We start from the raw sequence: 14,576 nt of genomic DNA on the forward strand, positions 1-14,576 counted from the left end.
GGCATGCGATCCGATGTGTGCTGTTTAAGCACAGAACGGATCCGATTAACGGACCGTGTATGGGGGGCTTTAGAGTTCTGAAGTACAGGGTTAGTAAAAAAAAGTTACACACTTCAATATAGATACAGATACAGATACAGATAATTCAAATGATGCGCTAATCATTTTTTAAATGAAAATAAATTCTGAGCAAGCATATTAACCATTGTACATTACAATGTATAAGCCTATTTTATAGCGCCACCTTTCAGCGAATTTGTGACTAGCGCATCATTTGAAGTGGGTAACTTATTTTTCAATAACCCTGTATAACCTGTATTTATCATATATGGACATATCCAATATGAGCAGAATCCTGAGTGGGTTCTGAGTAGGGATGGCCACCGACCGGTGTGTCCACTATCAATCGTTGCCATCGATAGTGAAACTGCGAGTGACAATAAAGTCACCTACTACTAAACGGGAGACCATCAATGGTTTTATACACCGATGGTCATCCCCGTTCTTTCACAGGTGGAGGGTGGGGCTTCTCTGTGTCAAGGGGCGGAGTTATGCTCATGTCCGTACACCGCGAAAAAAAATTATATGCCATGGATGGAGACCTTCTGGGTCTCACCCATCGATGGCGTAATAATTTGTCATTGGTCATAAACAATCGATGATTCGATGGTCAATGCCAATCCCTAGTTCTGAGCTAGGCTGGGGCATACTTGCCTACCTGACCCACTCCATGAAGGAGAAAATGCTCTTTTCCTGGACTTCCCTGGTAGTGTATGATTGCCATCACCTGTGGTGAAACGCCTTTCTTATCAAGTAACTAGCTCCCCACAGGTCATGGCAATCATACATTACCAGGGAAGCCCAGGAACAGAGCATTTTTTCCCTGAAGGAGAGGGTCAGACAGGCTAATATGGGCTGGGGTGATGATAGCAGGGCTGTGTGACAGGGAAATCCCTTTCATGTCAGAGAGCTGCGGCAGGAGGTGGGAGGGAGTGCTCTGCACATGGCCCGGAACTACAACACGAGTCAGTGGGAGGAGATCGGGCAAGGACACCCGCAGGGCCACAGACAGGAGGCACCCACACACTGATATAAGAAGGGACAGGTGGCTGCTGCAGCGCCCCCGTATCTGATTGCGCTATAAGCATGCTGTGTGCACGGAGCCTGTGCGGCAGGTGAGTTGCTGGGAACACTAGCGCAGCAGCTGCGGTGGCTCGGACACTGGGCTGCTCATAACACCGGGAACCACCTGTCAGCGGATAACGCGGGAGATTATTTATGATCATCTGATTATATTGCAGATAATTGATCTCCGTTTGTGGATGTACATGCGGGTATCTAGCTAGTGACCCCACATAGTGTGCCCTGGGTAGGGTCACGGCGGGTAATCCCTTGTTTTGAAGTTGCCCCGCAGGGCAGAGCGTTGTGCAGCTCTGTGTCTGACGGCTCACGGCTGCTACTTATTGCTCTGTGTGTGCAGTAATGTAGTAGCAGCAGTGGTTCCTTTTGACTGAATTTGTAAATTATTTCTGTGTATTTTCATGCAAATTGTTGCATTTGTTTTGTTGGTAGATCCTAATCACACTCCTGCCGAGTCTGCCAGATGTGCCAATATAATGGGCGGGATTCTCTAATAAATGCGTCTGCACATTGCCGGCATTCGCATAGTTAATAATCACCTATGCCAGGGGTTCCCAATCTTTTTTGATTCACGGCACCCTAGAGAATCAGAATTTTTTTCACGGCACCCCTAGGTCCCAAAAAAATTAAGCAGATTGGGTTTATATGCGATTCTTAGCGGCAGTTATGTGGTAAAGGGCAGGATTTGCTTCTGTTTGTACACATTGTATGATTGGCAGCCACCAGCACTGGTTTTGCTCATAAATAATTAACCATTAATAATTTGAGTTGGTCCTGGACCACCAACCCGCGGCACCCCTGCATGTGTCCCGAGGCACCCCAGGGAGCCGCGGCACACAGTTTGGGAACCACTGACCTATGCACTAACATGCGATTATTAACCCCTTCCTGACACAGCCAGTTTTTGCGTTCCTGACAGAGCCCTTTTTTTCAAATCTGACATGTATCACTTAAGTGGGGATAACTTTTTTTTGCTTTTACTTATCCCAGTGATTTTGAGATTGTTTTTTCGTGACACATTGTACTTCAAATTAGTGGTAAATTTGGGTCGATACAGTCTGTGTTTTTTTGTGAAAAATACCAAAATGTCGTGAAAAAATGGAAAATTTAGCAATTTGCAAAATGTTAAATTTTCGGCTTGTGAGACAAATAATCATACCACTCAAAATAGTTAATAACTAACATAGACCATATGTCTACTTTATGTTTCCATCATAATTTCAACTTCCTTTTAATTTTTTTGGACACTAGGAGGCTTACAATATGAATAGCAAATTCTCAAATTTTCAAGAAAATTTCAAACACTGATTTTTTTAGGGACCAGTTCAGTTCTGATGTGACTTTGAGGGACTTGTATGTGAGACACCCCCATAAATGATACCATTTCAAAAACTGCACCCCTCACAGTATTCAAAACAGCATTTTGGAAGTTTGTTAACCCTTTAGGTGTTTCACAGGAATTAAAACAAAGTGTAGGTGAAATTTCAAAATTTCATTTTTTTTGCAGATTTGCAATTTTAATACATTTTTCTAAGGAACACAGTACATTTTACTAGAGAAATGTGACTAAAAATTGATTCCCCCAATTCTTTTGTTTTCATAAATATCCTATATGTGGCCCTAGTGTGCACGTTGACCAAACCACAGGCTTCATAATAGAAGGAGCACCTACTTGATTTTGGAGCCTCCTTTTTATGAGATTATTTTTTAGGCACCATGTAGGTTTCTAGGCACCATAAGATGCTAAAATTTAGGAACCCCCCCACAAGTGACCCCATTTTGCAAACTACACCCCTCAGGGAATTCATCTAGGGGTATAGTGTACATTTCAAACCCCCAGGGGTTTTACCAATTGTGGTACAACTGGACAGTGAAAATGAAAAATTAAATTTTTTACACAAAAATGCAGTTCTGGCTCAAAATGTTTCATTTTCAGAAGGTATGAAGGAGAAAAAGCACCCCAAAATCTGTGCCCCAATTTCTCCCAAGTACGGCAATGCCTCACATGTGACCAAAAAATACCATTTGGGTGCATGGCAGGACTCAGAAAGGAAGGAGTGATTTTTGGATTTTGCAGCTCAGATTCTGGTGGAATGTTGGTGGGTGCTATGTTGCATTAGCAAGACCCCCCAAGCACCAATACAGTGGAACCCCCCCACAAGTGACCCCATTTTGCAAACTACACCCCTCAGGGAATTCATCTAGGGGTATAGTGTACATTTCAAACCCCCAGGGGTTTCACCAATTTTGATACAACTGGGCAGTGAAAATGAAAAATTACATTTTTTTACACAAAAATGCAGTTCTGGCTCAAAATTTTTCATTTTCAGAAGGTATGAAGGAGACAAAGCACCCCAAAATCTGTGCCCCAATTTCTTCCGAGTATGGCAATGCCTCATATGTGACCAAAAAATACCAGTTGGGTGCATGGCAGGACTCAGAAGGGAAGGAGTGATTTTTGGTGGTGGAATGTTGGTGGGTGCTATGTCGCATTAGCAAGACCCCCAAAGCACCAATACAGTGGAACCCCCCCACAAGTGACCCCATTTTGCAAACTACACCCCTCAGGGAATTCATCTAGGGGTATAGTGTACATTTCAAACCCCCAGGGGTTTCACCAATTTTGATACAACTGGGCAGTGAAAATGAAAAATTACATTTTTTTACACAAAAATGCAGTTCTGGCTCAAAATTTTTCATTTTCAGAAGGTATGAAGGAAAAAAAGCACCCCAAAATCTGTGCCCCAATTTCTCCCGAGTACGGCAATGCCTCACATGTGACCAAAAAATACCATTTGGGCGCATGGCAGGACTCAGAAGGGAAGGAGTGAGTTTTGGATTTTGCAGCTCAGATTCTGGTGGAATGTTGGTGGGTGCTATGTTGCATTAGCAAGACCCCCCAAGCACCAATACAGTGGAACCCCCCCACAAGTGACCCCATTTTGCAAACTACACCCCTCAGGGAATTCATCTAGGGGTATAGTGTATATTTCAAACCCCCAGGGGTTTCACCAATTTTGATACAACTGGGCAGTGAAAATGAAAAATTACATTTTTTTACACAAAAATGCAGTTCTGGCTCAAAATTTTTCATTTTCACAAGGAATGAAGGAGACAAAGCACCCCAAAATCTGTGCCCCAATTTCTCCCGAGTATGGCAATGCCTCATATGTGACCAAAAAATACCAGTTGGGTGCATGGCAGGACTCAGAAGGGAAGGAGTGATTTTTGGTGGTGGAATGTTGGTGGGTGCTATGTCGCATTAGCAAGACCCCCAAAGCACCAATACAGTGGAACCCCCCCACAAGTGACCCCATTTTGCAAACTACACCCCTCAGGGAATTCATCTAGGGGTATAGTGTACATTTAAAACCCCCAGGGGTTTCACCAATTTTGATACAACTGGGCAGTGAAAATGAAAAATTACATTTTTTTACACAAAAATGCAGTTCTGGCTCAAAATTTTTCATTTTCAGAAGGTATGAAGGAGAAAAAGCACCCCAAAATCTGTGCCCCAATTTCTCCCGAGTACGGCAATGCCTCACATGTGACCAAAAAATACCAGTTGGGTGCATGGCAGGACTCAGAAGGGAAGGAGTGATTTTTGGATTTTGCGGCTCAGATTCTGGTGGAATGAATGGTGGGTGCTATGTGGCATTAGCAAGACCCCCGAAGCACGGTGAAATGATGAACCTAAAAATCCATAGATGTGTGGTATATTTTAAAACACTCCTTTATACATAGGCCGGGTTTGTCGGGGCAAGTGTCACACTGGAAAATAGTTTGCTTTCTTATTCCCTTTTTATAGCAAACTTTGCACCTTTTTTGTGTCCTGCCCTTTTTTCCAGTGGAGGGGATTTCATCAGGAAAATGCTGCCCTGGTACAATACGGGGGCCAGTACTAGAAGTACTGGGGCCCTCTGCCTGCTGGTTCCCAAATACTAGGCCCTTTATGACTTCCTCTTGAAAGTGCATAAATGTCCCCCTCTGGCCGGTAGAACGGAATAGCACGTAAGCGTTATACAGTGCCATCTGGATGATATACACGGCCAGCTTCTTGTACCAGATTTTTGTTTTCCGCAGGGCACTGTACGGCTTCAGTACCTGATCTGAAAGATCCACTCCGCCCATGTACCTATTGTAATCCAGGATACAATTAGGTTTGGAGGTGTGGGTACTGGTACCTCGTACAGGGACGGAGGTGGTACTGTCTCCGTGAATTGTTGTCAGTATAAGGACATCCCTCTTGTCCTTATATTTGACCAACAACATATTTTCGGTGCATATTCCCCTGCTTTCACCCCTTCTCATTACTTGGGCAATGTGCGTTTTTGGGAGGCCTCTTTGGTACTTGCGCACAGTACCGCAAGCTGCTGTACCTCTTGAACCAAGGGCCTTAAACAGGGGGATGCTGGTGTAAAAGTTATCCACATAGAGGTGATAACCTTTATCCAGGAAGGGGTGCACTAAATCCCAGACAATTTTTCCACTAACACCTACGAGGGAGGGGGGGCATTCTGGCGGTTCAATTCTTGAGTCCTTCCCTTCATATACCCTAAACCTGTGGGTGTACCCTGAGGTGCTTTCACACAGCTTATACATTTTTATGCCATACCTTGCCCTCTTACTGGGAAGGTACTGGCGGAATTTAACCCTTCCTTTAAAATGTATAAGGGACTCGTCTATGCAAATGAATTTATCTGGGATGTACATCTCTTCAAATTTGGCACTGAAATGATCAATGACCGGCCTGACTTTGAATAGCCGGTCAAAGGTGGGATCATCTCTGGGTGGGCACTGTGCATTATCGTTGTAATGCAAAAATTTAAGGTTCGTCTCAAATCGAGCCCGGGGCATGGCCATACGGTAAAATGGGGTGCTGTACAGAACATCTGTACTCCAATATTGCCTAATTTCTGGCTTTTTTACTATGCCCATATGAAACACCAGACCCCAAAACGTCATCATCTCTACTGCATCTACAGGGGTCCACCTAGCAAATGATGACGTGGGGTTTTGAGCAATAAACTGCTGGGCATATAAATTAGTTTGGTCCACAATTAAATTTATAAAATCATCAGAGAAAAATAATTTGAAAAAGTCAATTTCTCTGAGACCTGTGGGATCAAATTGGATTCCTGGCATGGCCAAAAACTCAGGAACCTGGGGCTCAAAATTGTCTGGTGGGGTCCATACGAGATCAATTATTGGGGGGGGGGGTCTCAGCTGCTCTACGGGGGCGTCTTTGAGGGGGTCCCTCATCACTAGAGGAGGAAGAGGAGCTTAAGATGAATCCTTCAAATTCCCCGCTTGCCTCACTGGCTGTGTCAGAATCAGAGGCAAGCATGGCATATGCCTCCTCCGCTGAATACATTCTTCTGGATGACTGGGATGACATTTGGGATGCCATTTTTATTTTTGTGTTACTGGTAGTGAAATGTTTCAACACGTGTATAGTGTAGGGGGGGGTACAAACTTTATTTCAACCCGGGGGGTATGTAGTGTGTATGTAGTGCAGGAAAAAAAAAAAATACTTTATACAGGAATTTGATCCCAATTAAAAAAAAAAAATTGAAGGGGTTAAAAAAAAAAAAAAAAGCTCCTGCGCCAAAAATTGAGCACAGATGTTGGTCAGTAACGTCCGTCACTGAACAGCGCTCAAAGGCAACAGGAATTTGATAAAAAAAAAAAAAAAATAGATCAACCCTGTGCCGAAAAAGCTGATCAGTGATGTACGTCACTGATCAGCGCACAGTGGCCACAGGACACCCACAAAATCACAGTGTGTGTAAAAAAAAAAATTAAAAAAAGACCCCACAGCAGCCTCAAAAAAAAAAAAGGTGATCAGTGATGCAACACTGATTACCAGTGAGGGGCAGCAGGTGCACAACCTTTGGTGCAACTGACAGTGCAACTGGCAGCAACTGACAGGTATATATATAAAAAAAAAACCCTGCGCCCCCAAAAAGTTGCTGATCAGCACAGATATACTGATCAGCACAAAAGGGGGGGTAGCAGACACAAAATATACACTCTCTATCACTCTCTGTCACTATCTCTCTCTATCTCTCACTATCTATCACTCTAGGACACTGCAGCAGCAGCACTGACAGTTATATGTATAAAAAAAAACCTGCACCCCCAAAAAGGGGGGGGTAGCAGACACAAAATATACACTCTCTATCACTCTCTGTCACTATCTCTCTCTATCTCTCTATCTCTCACTATCTATCACTATCTATCACTCTATGACACTGCAGCAGCAGCACTGACAGTTATATATATAAAAAAAAAACCTGCACCCCCAAAAAGGGGGGGTAGCAGACACAAATCTCTCTATCTCTCACTATCTATCACTATCTATCACTCTATGACACTGCAGCAGCAGCAGCACTGACAGTTATTTATATATAAAAAAAACCTGCACCCCCAAAAAGGGGGGGTAGCAGACACAAAATATAGCTCTCTCTGTCACTATCTCTCTATCTCTCTCTCTATCTCTCTATCTCTCTATCACACTGCAGCAGCAGCAGCAGGAAGTCCCAAGAAGTCAGATCCAGGAAGCGTCCAGCACGCTACAAGCAGTGATCAGGTAATCAGGTAAGGTATTTGCAAGGATCAGGTAAGTATTAGCAAGGATCAGGTCAGTATCACGGCAGATAGGCACGGTGACCGCTCTGCACGCTATTCCAGACCGGAATGGCGTCTGCAGCGCAGTCACCGTTAGTTTAAATGTCGCGCCTTGGCTGTGATTGGTCCGTGGGTCCCACGGACCAATCACAGCCTTGGGGGCAGGTGGGGTGAGGGTGGGGTGAGGTGTCATCGTCACCGATGACCCCCTCATGCCCCCTGACGCCCGGCGGTGATTGACACCTGTGTTACCGAGCGTCTGATTCGCTGGTAACACAGGAAAACGCTGTGAATGGCTGTTCACACTGAACAGCCAATCACAGCGATCGCCGACGGGGGGGGGGGCATCGCAGCCCCCCCTGGGCATGCAGGGACATGTCTGCTGTCAGGGACAGCAGACATCGTCCCTCTGTCACTGCGTCTCGAGACGCAGTGACAGTTTAAAGTCATGACGTACATTTATGCCATGTGTCGGGAAGTACATCCCGGCCATGACGTAAATGTACGTCAAATGTCGGGAAGGGGTTAAGGCAAAGGACAGCTCTTGCGATAAGAGCTGTACTTTGCGTTGCGGCTGGCGATGTGCAGCGGGTCTCCACTCCCTCCCTGGACCCGTACCCGGCTCCGCTTCCTCCTCCCTGCACTCTAAAGAGGTGCAGGGAGGAGATCACTGGTCTGGGCAGCACAGCAGAAAGCTGCCCGGACACAGATTGTGCGGGGGATGCGAAGGGAAGCCCATAGGCTTCCATGGGGTTATGCCATCTAGAACTGGCATAACCCCCTGCAGCGAAGCCCCTGTGGCGGGGCTTTGCTGCATATGAAAATGCAGCAAAAACACAGAAAGCAGGGTTTTTATGACTTTTTGTTTGCAGCACTTTGTCCATAATCTGCTATAATTGCTCATTGGCTGTGCTACACAGCCAACTTGATCTGTCAGTGAACAACGCAGGTCACTGCCATGTCGTTTGCACTCACCGACTGGCTTGCGATATATCAGCCATTAGCTTGAGCAGCTGACATATCACCTCATGTTTACCCAGCTTTATTGTACCCCTTTCACACCGCAAATATAACCCAGGTCGATTACAGTGTGATATATGCTAATGTGGGCTACTGAGCCAAACACACTATTAATGCACAAAAATTGTTTTTATTTATTTTTTTCCCCCTATTTTAGAAGTCTTAATAAAATCAAATGTTTAATTTAATTCATTATACTTTTTTCTTTAGTTTGCCTCCTTACAAACAATCCTTTGTATATTCAGTCACACTTACTGAATGCTGGGCACACCATTAATCTATAGCTACATAAATTTGTTTTAACTAGTTTGTTATATAGGTCTCTAGGAAACTTAAAAATACATCACAATTGTCTCTGCGAATCCTCCCACATATACTACAAAGGACCGCACATCAGATCTGATGTCACACATCCGTCTTTGCCTGATTTCTCAGCCTGATCCATCATAATTGGCCCAATTCGCACTAGCGTATAGGGGCCTTTAGTCTTGGAAGTGACATATACTGTCTACATACAGTATTACAAGGAAGCTGTAAGGATTCAGTACTGAATCCCGGCGGTCGGAATCCCTGCGTTCGGAATCCCGACAGCCGAAATGCCGACAAGGGGGGACGTGGATCGCCCCCCCTTGCGGGCTCGCTGCGCTCGCCACGCAGCGGGCCTGGTGCCTCGCTACGCTCGGCACACTAATTTATTCTCCCTCCAGGGGTGTCGTGGACACCCACGGAGGGAGAATGTGTCGGGATTTCGGCGGTCGGGATTCCGGCGTCGGGATTCTGAACACCGGGATCCAGACCACCGGGATTTTAACTGCATTCCAGATGTGTGTCCTGTTTTGTTACATGTTACATGTAGACTTATTTAATGTTCATGCTCCTACACCAAAAATTGTTCACACTGGATGTGGTCTAGGGGCTTATTCAGTTAGCCACAGGATTTACCACAGGGCTATTCAATTGCAACCCACAGTCAACATGCAGGTTCTGTATTCCGCAGATTTCTGTTGAAGAGAAATCCGCGGTTTTACCCAGAATCTATGGGTTAAGGAGCCCACACACGCACATTTGCCGGTGGTGCGATGCTGTACGATGGGGTGCGCGCTCCCGCGGCACCTCATCGTACAGTACAAAAAGTATGTGCTGCACATACTTTTTGTACTAGCTTTTTCTAGCATAGCATCGCATGCACATCGTATGCACAAGGCATACGATGCGATGCTATGTGTGCTAATTAAGCCCACAACGCACGCCGGGATCGGTGCGTGTGTGGGCTCTATTACTGTATTGACATTGCAGGAAGAAATGGTCTTCATTTTGAATAGCTCTAGGAGCTAAAGCTCTTGGCGGTCCTCTGACCGCACATTGTTAATTCATTATGCCCCTAAGTATCTGGATTCTGTTCATTACTGATCATGTCCCAAATAATACAGGGGATCTGTAAAGCTAGGTACACATATATACAATCGTCGGGCCGTTCTTCCAATCTGGGGGCAAACGGCCGTTCGATTGTATAGGTGTGTACGCTGTCCCAATTGCTGCTGTGCGATCGATAAACGGCCAAAAACGCTCTTGGCCGTCCACGGTCAGTCGGTCGAAGGTTCTTTGCTGCTTAATATTTCATGCGACAGGACGGCTCCATATCGGAACAAAAGTGAAGTGTGTACGCATGTTCGATCGATATGCTTGACAGTTTGACAAAGCACGGTGGTATGCTGCATTATGAGAGACCCTGTAACCCTTTGCCTGCTGTTTTAACTAATGTGTGTTTAATGCCTCACTGCCCAACACTTTAGAGGCATCACTTTAAGACATTAATCAATGTTGAAGTTTTAATAGAGTGTGCTGGAAGCTCTTTGCAGGGCACCATAACACACTATTAAAACTTCAACATTGATTAATGTCTTAAAGTGATGCCTCTAAAGTGTTGGGCAGTGAGGCATTAAACACACATTAGTTAAAACAGCAGGCAAAGGGTTACAGGGTCTCTCATATACTTCTTCTTGCGATTGTTTGGACGGGAGTACATCGGACGTCGCAAGTAAAATTGTACATATGTGTACGCGCAGAACGGTCGTATGTTTTGGACGGCCGAACGTGTATTCGGTCGATCGAACGGTCGCAAGAAAAATGAAATTGTACATATGTGTACCCAGCTTTAGGCCTTAAAATATTTTATTAGGTTTCTAACAATTTTCAGATCTTGTAGTTGCATTATTAGGTTTCTAACAATTTTCAGATCTTGTAGTTGCATTATTATAAATCCAGTATATGTAAAATATGTGCAAATGTTGATGATGTTGTGAACCCTTCTTAAGGAATAAATGCACTGAATCCTTGTGTTTTTCGCTCTACAGAGCTAACTTTAGACTTGCACCTGCTTTGGGATGCCTGACTTCCAGACAGAAGCATACATTGCCTGACTTGCCATATGATTATGGAGCACTACAACCCCATCTCAGTGCAGAGATTATGCAACTCCACCACAGTAAACACCACGCTGCTTATGTGAACAATCTGAATATCGCAGAGGAGAAATATGCAGAAGCTCTATCTAAAGGTATTAAAAATTGCTATTCAATAACTGGTGCAGGACCTGCAACAATTTTCATTATCTGGTGGATGGCTTAATTTTTATTTCTCACTAGCACCTTGGGCCTGCTTCAGACCTGTTATCAAGGCTGCAATTTGTGCAATTTCAATCCCGGGATTGAAAAATGCTCAATCCCGGTATTGACATCTCTAATTGCGGTACACACATTTGGCAGTCAGCAAAGGCAAAAAACCAAGCCATTGAAGACCTATTACATATATCTTTATTATGCAAGCGTTCCCTGGGAAGCCTCTGTGTTCTTTCTTGGCTTCTCAGTGACCACATATTAACATTCACTGTCTGGCTGCAGGCATGTGGAGAATGCTGCCTTTCAGCTCTAATTATGTAGCCACCACCCGCCAATGCTTGCAAACACCAAGAATTATGGGGCCCTGGGCAGCTGCCCAGTGTGCTTATATATTAAGATGGCCCTTCTACTGTTTGGTGGGAATTGCATTGCTTTGCATGTAAGCTATCATGGGCAGGACCCTCCCTCCTCTTGGTCATCCAATGGATAATCATTGCTCTTAACGCTTGTTGTCCCTCTCAGCAACACTGCTCTATGAGCTTGCCATTCATTGGATACATTGCTGAATGTTCTCCCACTTATGACACAACAGGTTCATGTCTGTCTGGATATAGGGCCTTATTTTGGTTCACTCTTAAGGTGGCCATACATCTACAGATTGATTGTCAGATTGGGCTGGTTGGAACAAAAACCTGGTAATCGATGAGTGACAGTCTTTGGCAGTTTTCCAGCATTTCGAAGCATATGGTCAACTGTCATTTGCTTTCATCCATTACCAGGATTTTGTTCCAACCAGCCCAATCTGACAATCAATCTGTAGATGTATGGCCACCTTTAGACGCAAATTCCTTTTCAAGTAGACAAAACCATGTGCACTGCAGGTGGGGCAGATTTAACATGTGCAGAGAGAATTAGCTTTGTGCGAGTTATTTTGTTTCTGTGCAGGAAAAATACTGACTGCTTTATTTCTACACTGCAATATAGATCTCACTTTGAAGAAAAACCCCACCCAAATCTAATTCTATCTGCACATGTTACATCTGCCCCACCTGCAGTGCACATGGTTTTGTCCATTTGAGAAAGAATTTGCCTCTAAGAGTGAACTAGAATAAGGCCCATAGTGAGAGTCCCAACCACTGCATCATCCACATCAACGGCACATGTATAATCTGTGTAAGACTGCATGTAGGCCTCATCCTCTCAATATGCCCATGATTCTCAACCTTATATCGTTTCTTATATTTTAGGTGATGTGACTGCTCAGGTGTCTCTTCAGCCTGCCCTTAAATTTAATGGTGGCGGACATATAAATCACACCATTTTCTGGACAAATCTTTCTCCCAATGGTGGTGGAGAACCTCAAGGTCAGTATATGTTCTGCTTCAAATGTTTTGTAATGTAGATGACCAGGTCTTACGTATGTTTGTCTTTCCTAATGATACATTTCATTGGTACTAGGAGAACTTTTAGAGGCCATAAAACGCGACTTTGGCTCATTTGAGAAGTTAAAGGAGAAGCTTAGCGCTGTGTCTGCTGCAGTGCAGGGATCAGGATGGGGCTGGCTAGGTTACAACAAAGAATCGCACCACTTACAAGTTGCTGCATGTGCTAATCAGGATCCCTTGCAAGGAACAACAGGTGAGTGGGCTCATAGTGGCTGCAGTAGTACTTTATATTTCAGGAGTACAGTTTTGTGAAAAAAATTGTTAAACTTTGTTTTGTTTCTCAGGTCTTATTCCTCTTCTGGGCATTGATGTATGGGAACATGCTTACTACCTGCAGTATAAGAACGTTAGACCCGACTATCTAAAAGCTATCTGGAATGTCATCAATTGGGAGAATGTAGCTGGAAGATATCGGTCTTGCAAAATCTAAAGTTTATTTTTGCTCTATTCTTGATAAGCACTTAGAACTTATTGTAACTTGTAGCTGGGCTTTTCATGCTTATGTGAATCTTATCAGAAAATTTGTTATGACAGACATGCCTTATTTACACACGTAGCGATTTCAGGCCGTTTTCTGAGCGATATTACTTAATTTAACTAGATCACTCTGGAAATCGGCCGTGTGTCTGTGTGTGTGTGTGTGGAGTCCATAGCGGTGCGCAGATCCACATGTCGCTATAGCCCGGCAATTAATAGCTGGATAAATCTATAATTGCCAGTGTCCGTGTTCTCACTGGAGAACACTGGCCCTGACAGATCGCTCAGCGGCACATCGTTATGCAGCGCTGTGTTCTGAGCAATGTAACATAACTCAGGATGTTCATCGGCACATCTCTCCATGTGTAGGCCCTTTGAAGTATTTCACAGACCTGTTCTAAATCTACAAACCTGCAAATCGATGTTTAATTCCTGCTAACAATAAATTCAGTATATTTAGAATGCCTGTTTTATCACTTTTTTTTATTGTTTTGTAATTAATATAACACTTCACATTTCCCTAGTGCTACCTTGTGAAATAAAATAGGTCGCTTACTTCTAGTTCTATAAAGCATTGCTTTTAATGAGGAGGTTCTGTGCATTCATCCAGTCACATCAACAGTCTATAAAGTTAGGAAAATGCTCAAGGTTCTGGTGCCTGCAGAATAAAACCTATTGCAGGCTGCATCTTGAAACCAGGTGTAAAGGAGTATAGGTGAAAGAAAGTAGTCTCCCCCCCCCCCCCCCAAAAAAAAAACAACAACACAAAATCTGCCAGACACAATAGAACAGTGGTGCTCAACCTCTGTCCTCAGGACCCCCACACAGTTTTCCATGTCTCCACACTGAATCACCAGTGAAATTAGCTCCACCTGTGGATCTTTTCAAATGTGTCAGTGAGTAATGAGTGCACCTGCTGGCTGACCTGGAAAACATGAACTGTGTGGGGGTCTTGAGGACTGAGGTGTAGAACCACTGCAATAGAACATTCACTCTCTCCTCCATGCTACCAACAGTTGACATGGCTGAGATTTTCCATGCACAGGCGGGAGCCTAAATAGCTGCCACAGCCTGGGGAAGCGCTGTGGTGAAGAAACGATAGCTGCAGATAGGAGCGCCAATAATGATGGAGCCATATAGCACCCCTGGTATTTGTCACACTGCCAGCATAACATACAAGGAAGCTGTATCTGTGGCATGATGCTGCTATTCCAATAAAGGCTGTTATACATGTACCTCATATCAC

At 44.3% G+C, this 14,576-nt stretch overlaps 1 protein-coding gene across 1 annotated transcript; it reads left to right on the plus strand.

Moving 5' to 3' along the window:
• Positions 1-991: 991 nt before the first annotated feature.
• On the plus strand, positions 992-13,792 carry SOD2 (superoxide dismutase 2). The gene is made up of 5 exons (XM_083176228.1): positions 992-1,175; positions 11,145-11,347; positions 12,656-12,772; positions 12,867-13,046; positions 13,138-13,792. Exons 1-5 carry the CDS (start codon positions 1,147-1,149, stop codon positions 13,281-13,283), a joined length of 675 nt encoding a protein of 224 aa, XP_083032354.1. The 5' UTR covers positions 992-1,146; the 3' UTR covers positions 13,284-13,792.
• The last annotated feature ends 784 nt before the right edge of the window (positions 13,793-14,576 follow it).

The sequence above is a fragment of the Crinia signifera genome, chromosome 3 (genome assembly GCF_055691185.1).
Source record: "Crinia signifera chromosome 3, ASM5569118v1, whole genome shotgun sequence".
Taxonomy (NCBI): domain Eukaryota; kingdom Metazoa; phylum Chordata; class Amphibia; order Anura; family Myobatrachidae; genus Crinia; species Crinia signifera.

Excerpts from the sequence above, each read along its gene's own strand:
- SOD2 (XM_083176228.1), top strand. The coding sequence starts at position 1,147 with ATGCTGTGTGCACGGAGCCTGTGCGGCAG. Across the intron at positions 1,176-11,144 it reads GCACGGAGCCTGTGCGGCAG|AGCTAACTTTAGACTTGCAC; the intron begins GTGAGTTGCTGG and ends TTCGCTCTACAG. Across the intron at positions 11,348-12,655 it reads TGCAGAAGCTCTATCTAAAG|GTGATGTGACTGCTCAGGTG; the intron begins GTATTAAAAATT and ends CTTATATTTTAG.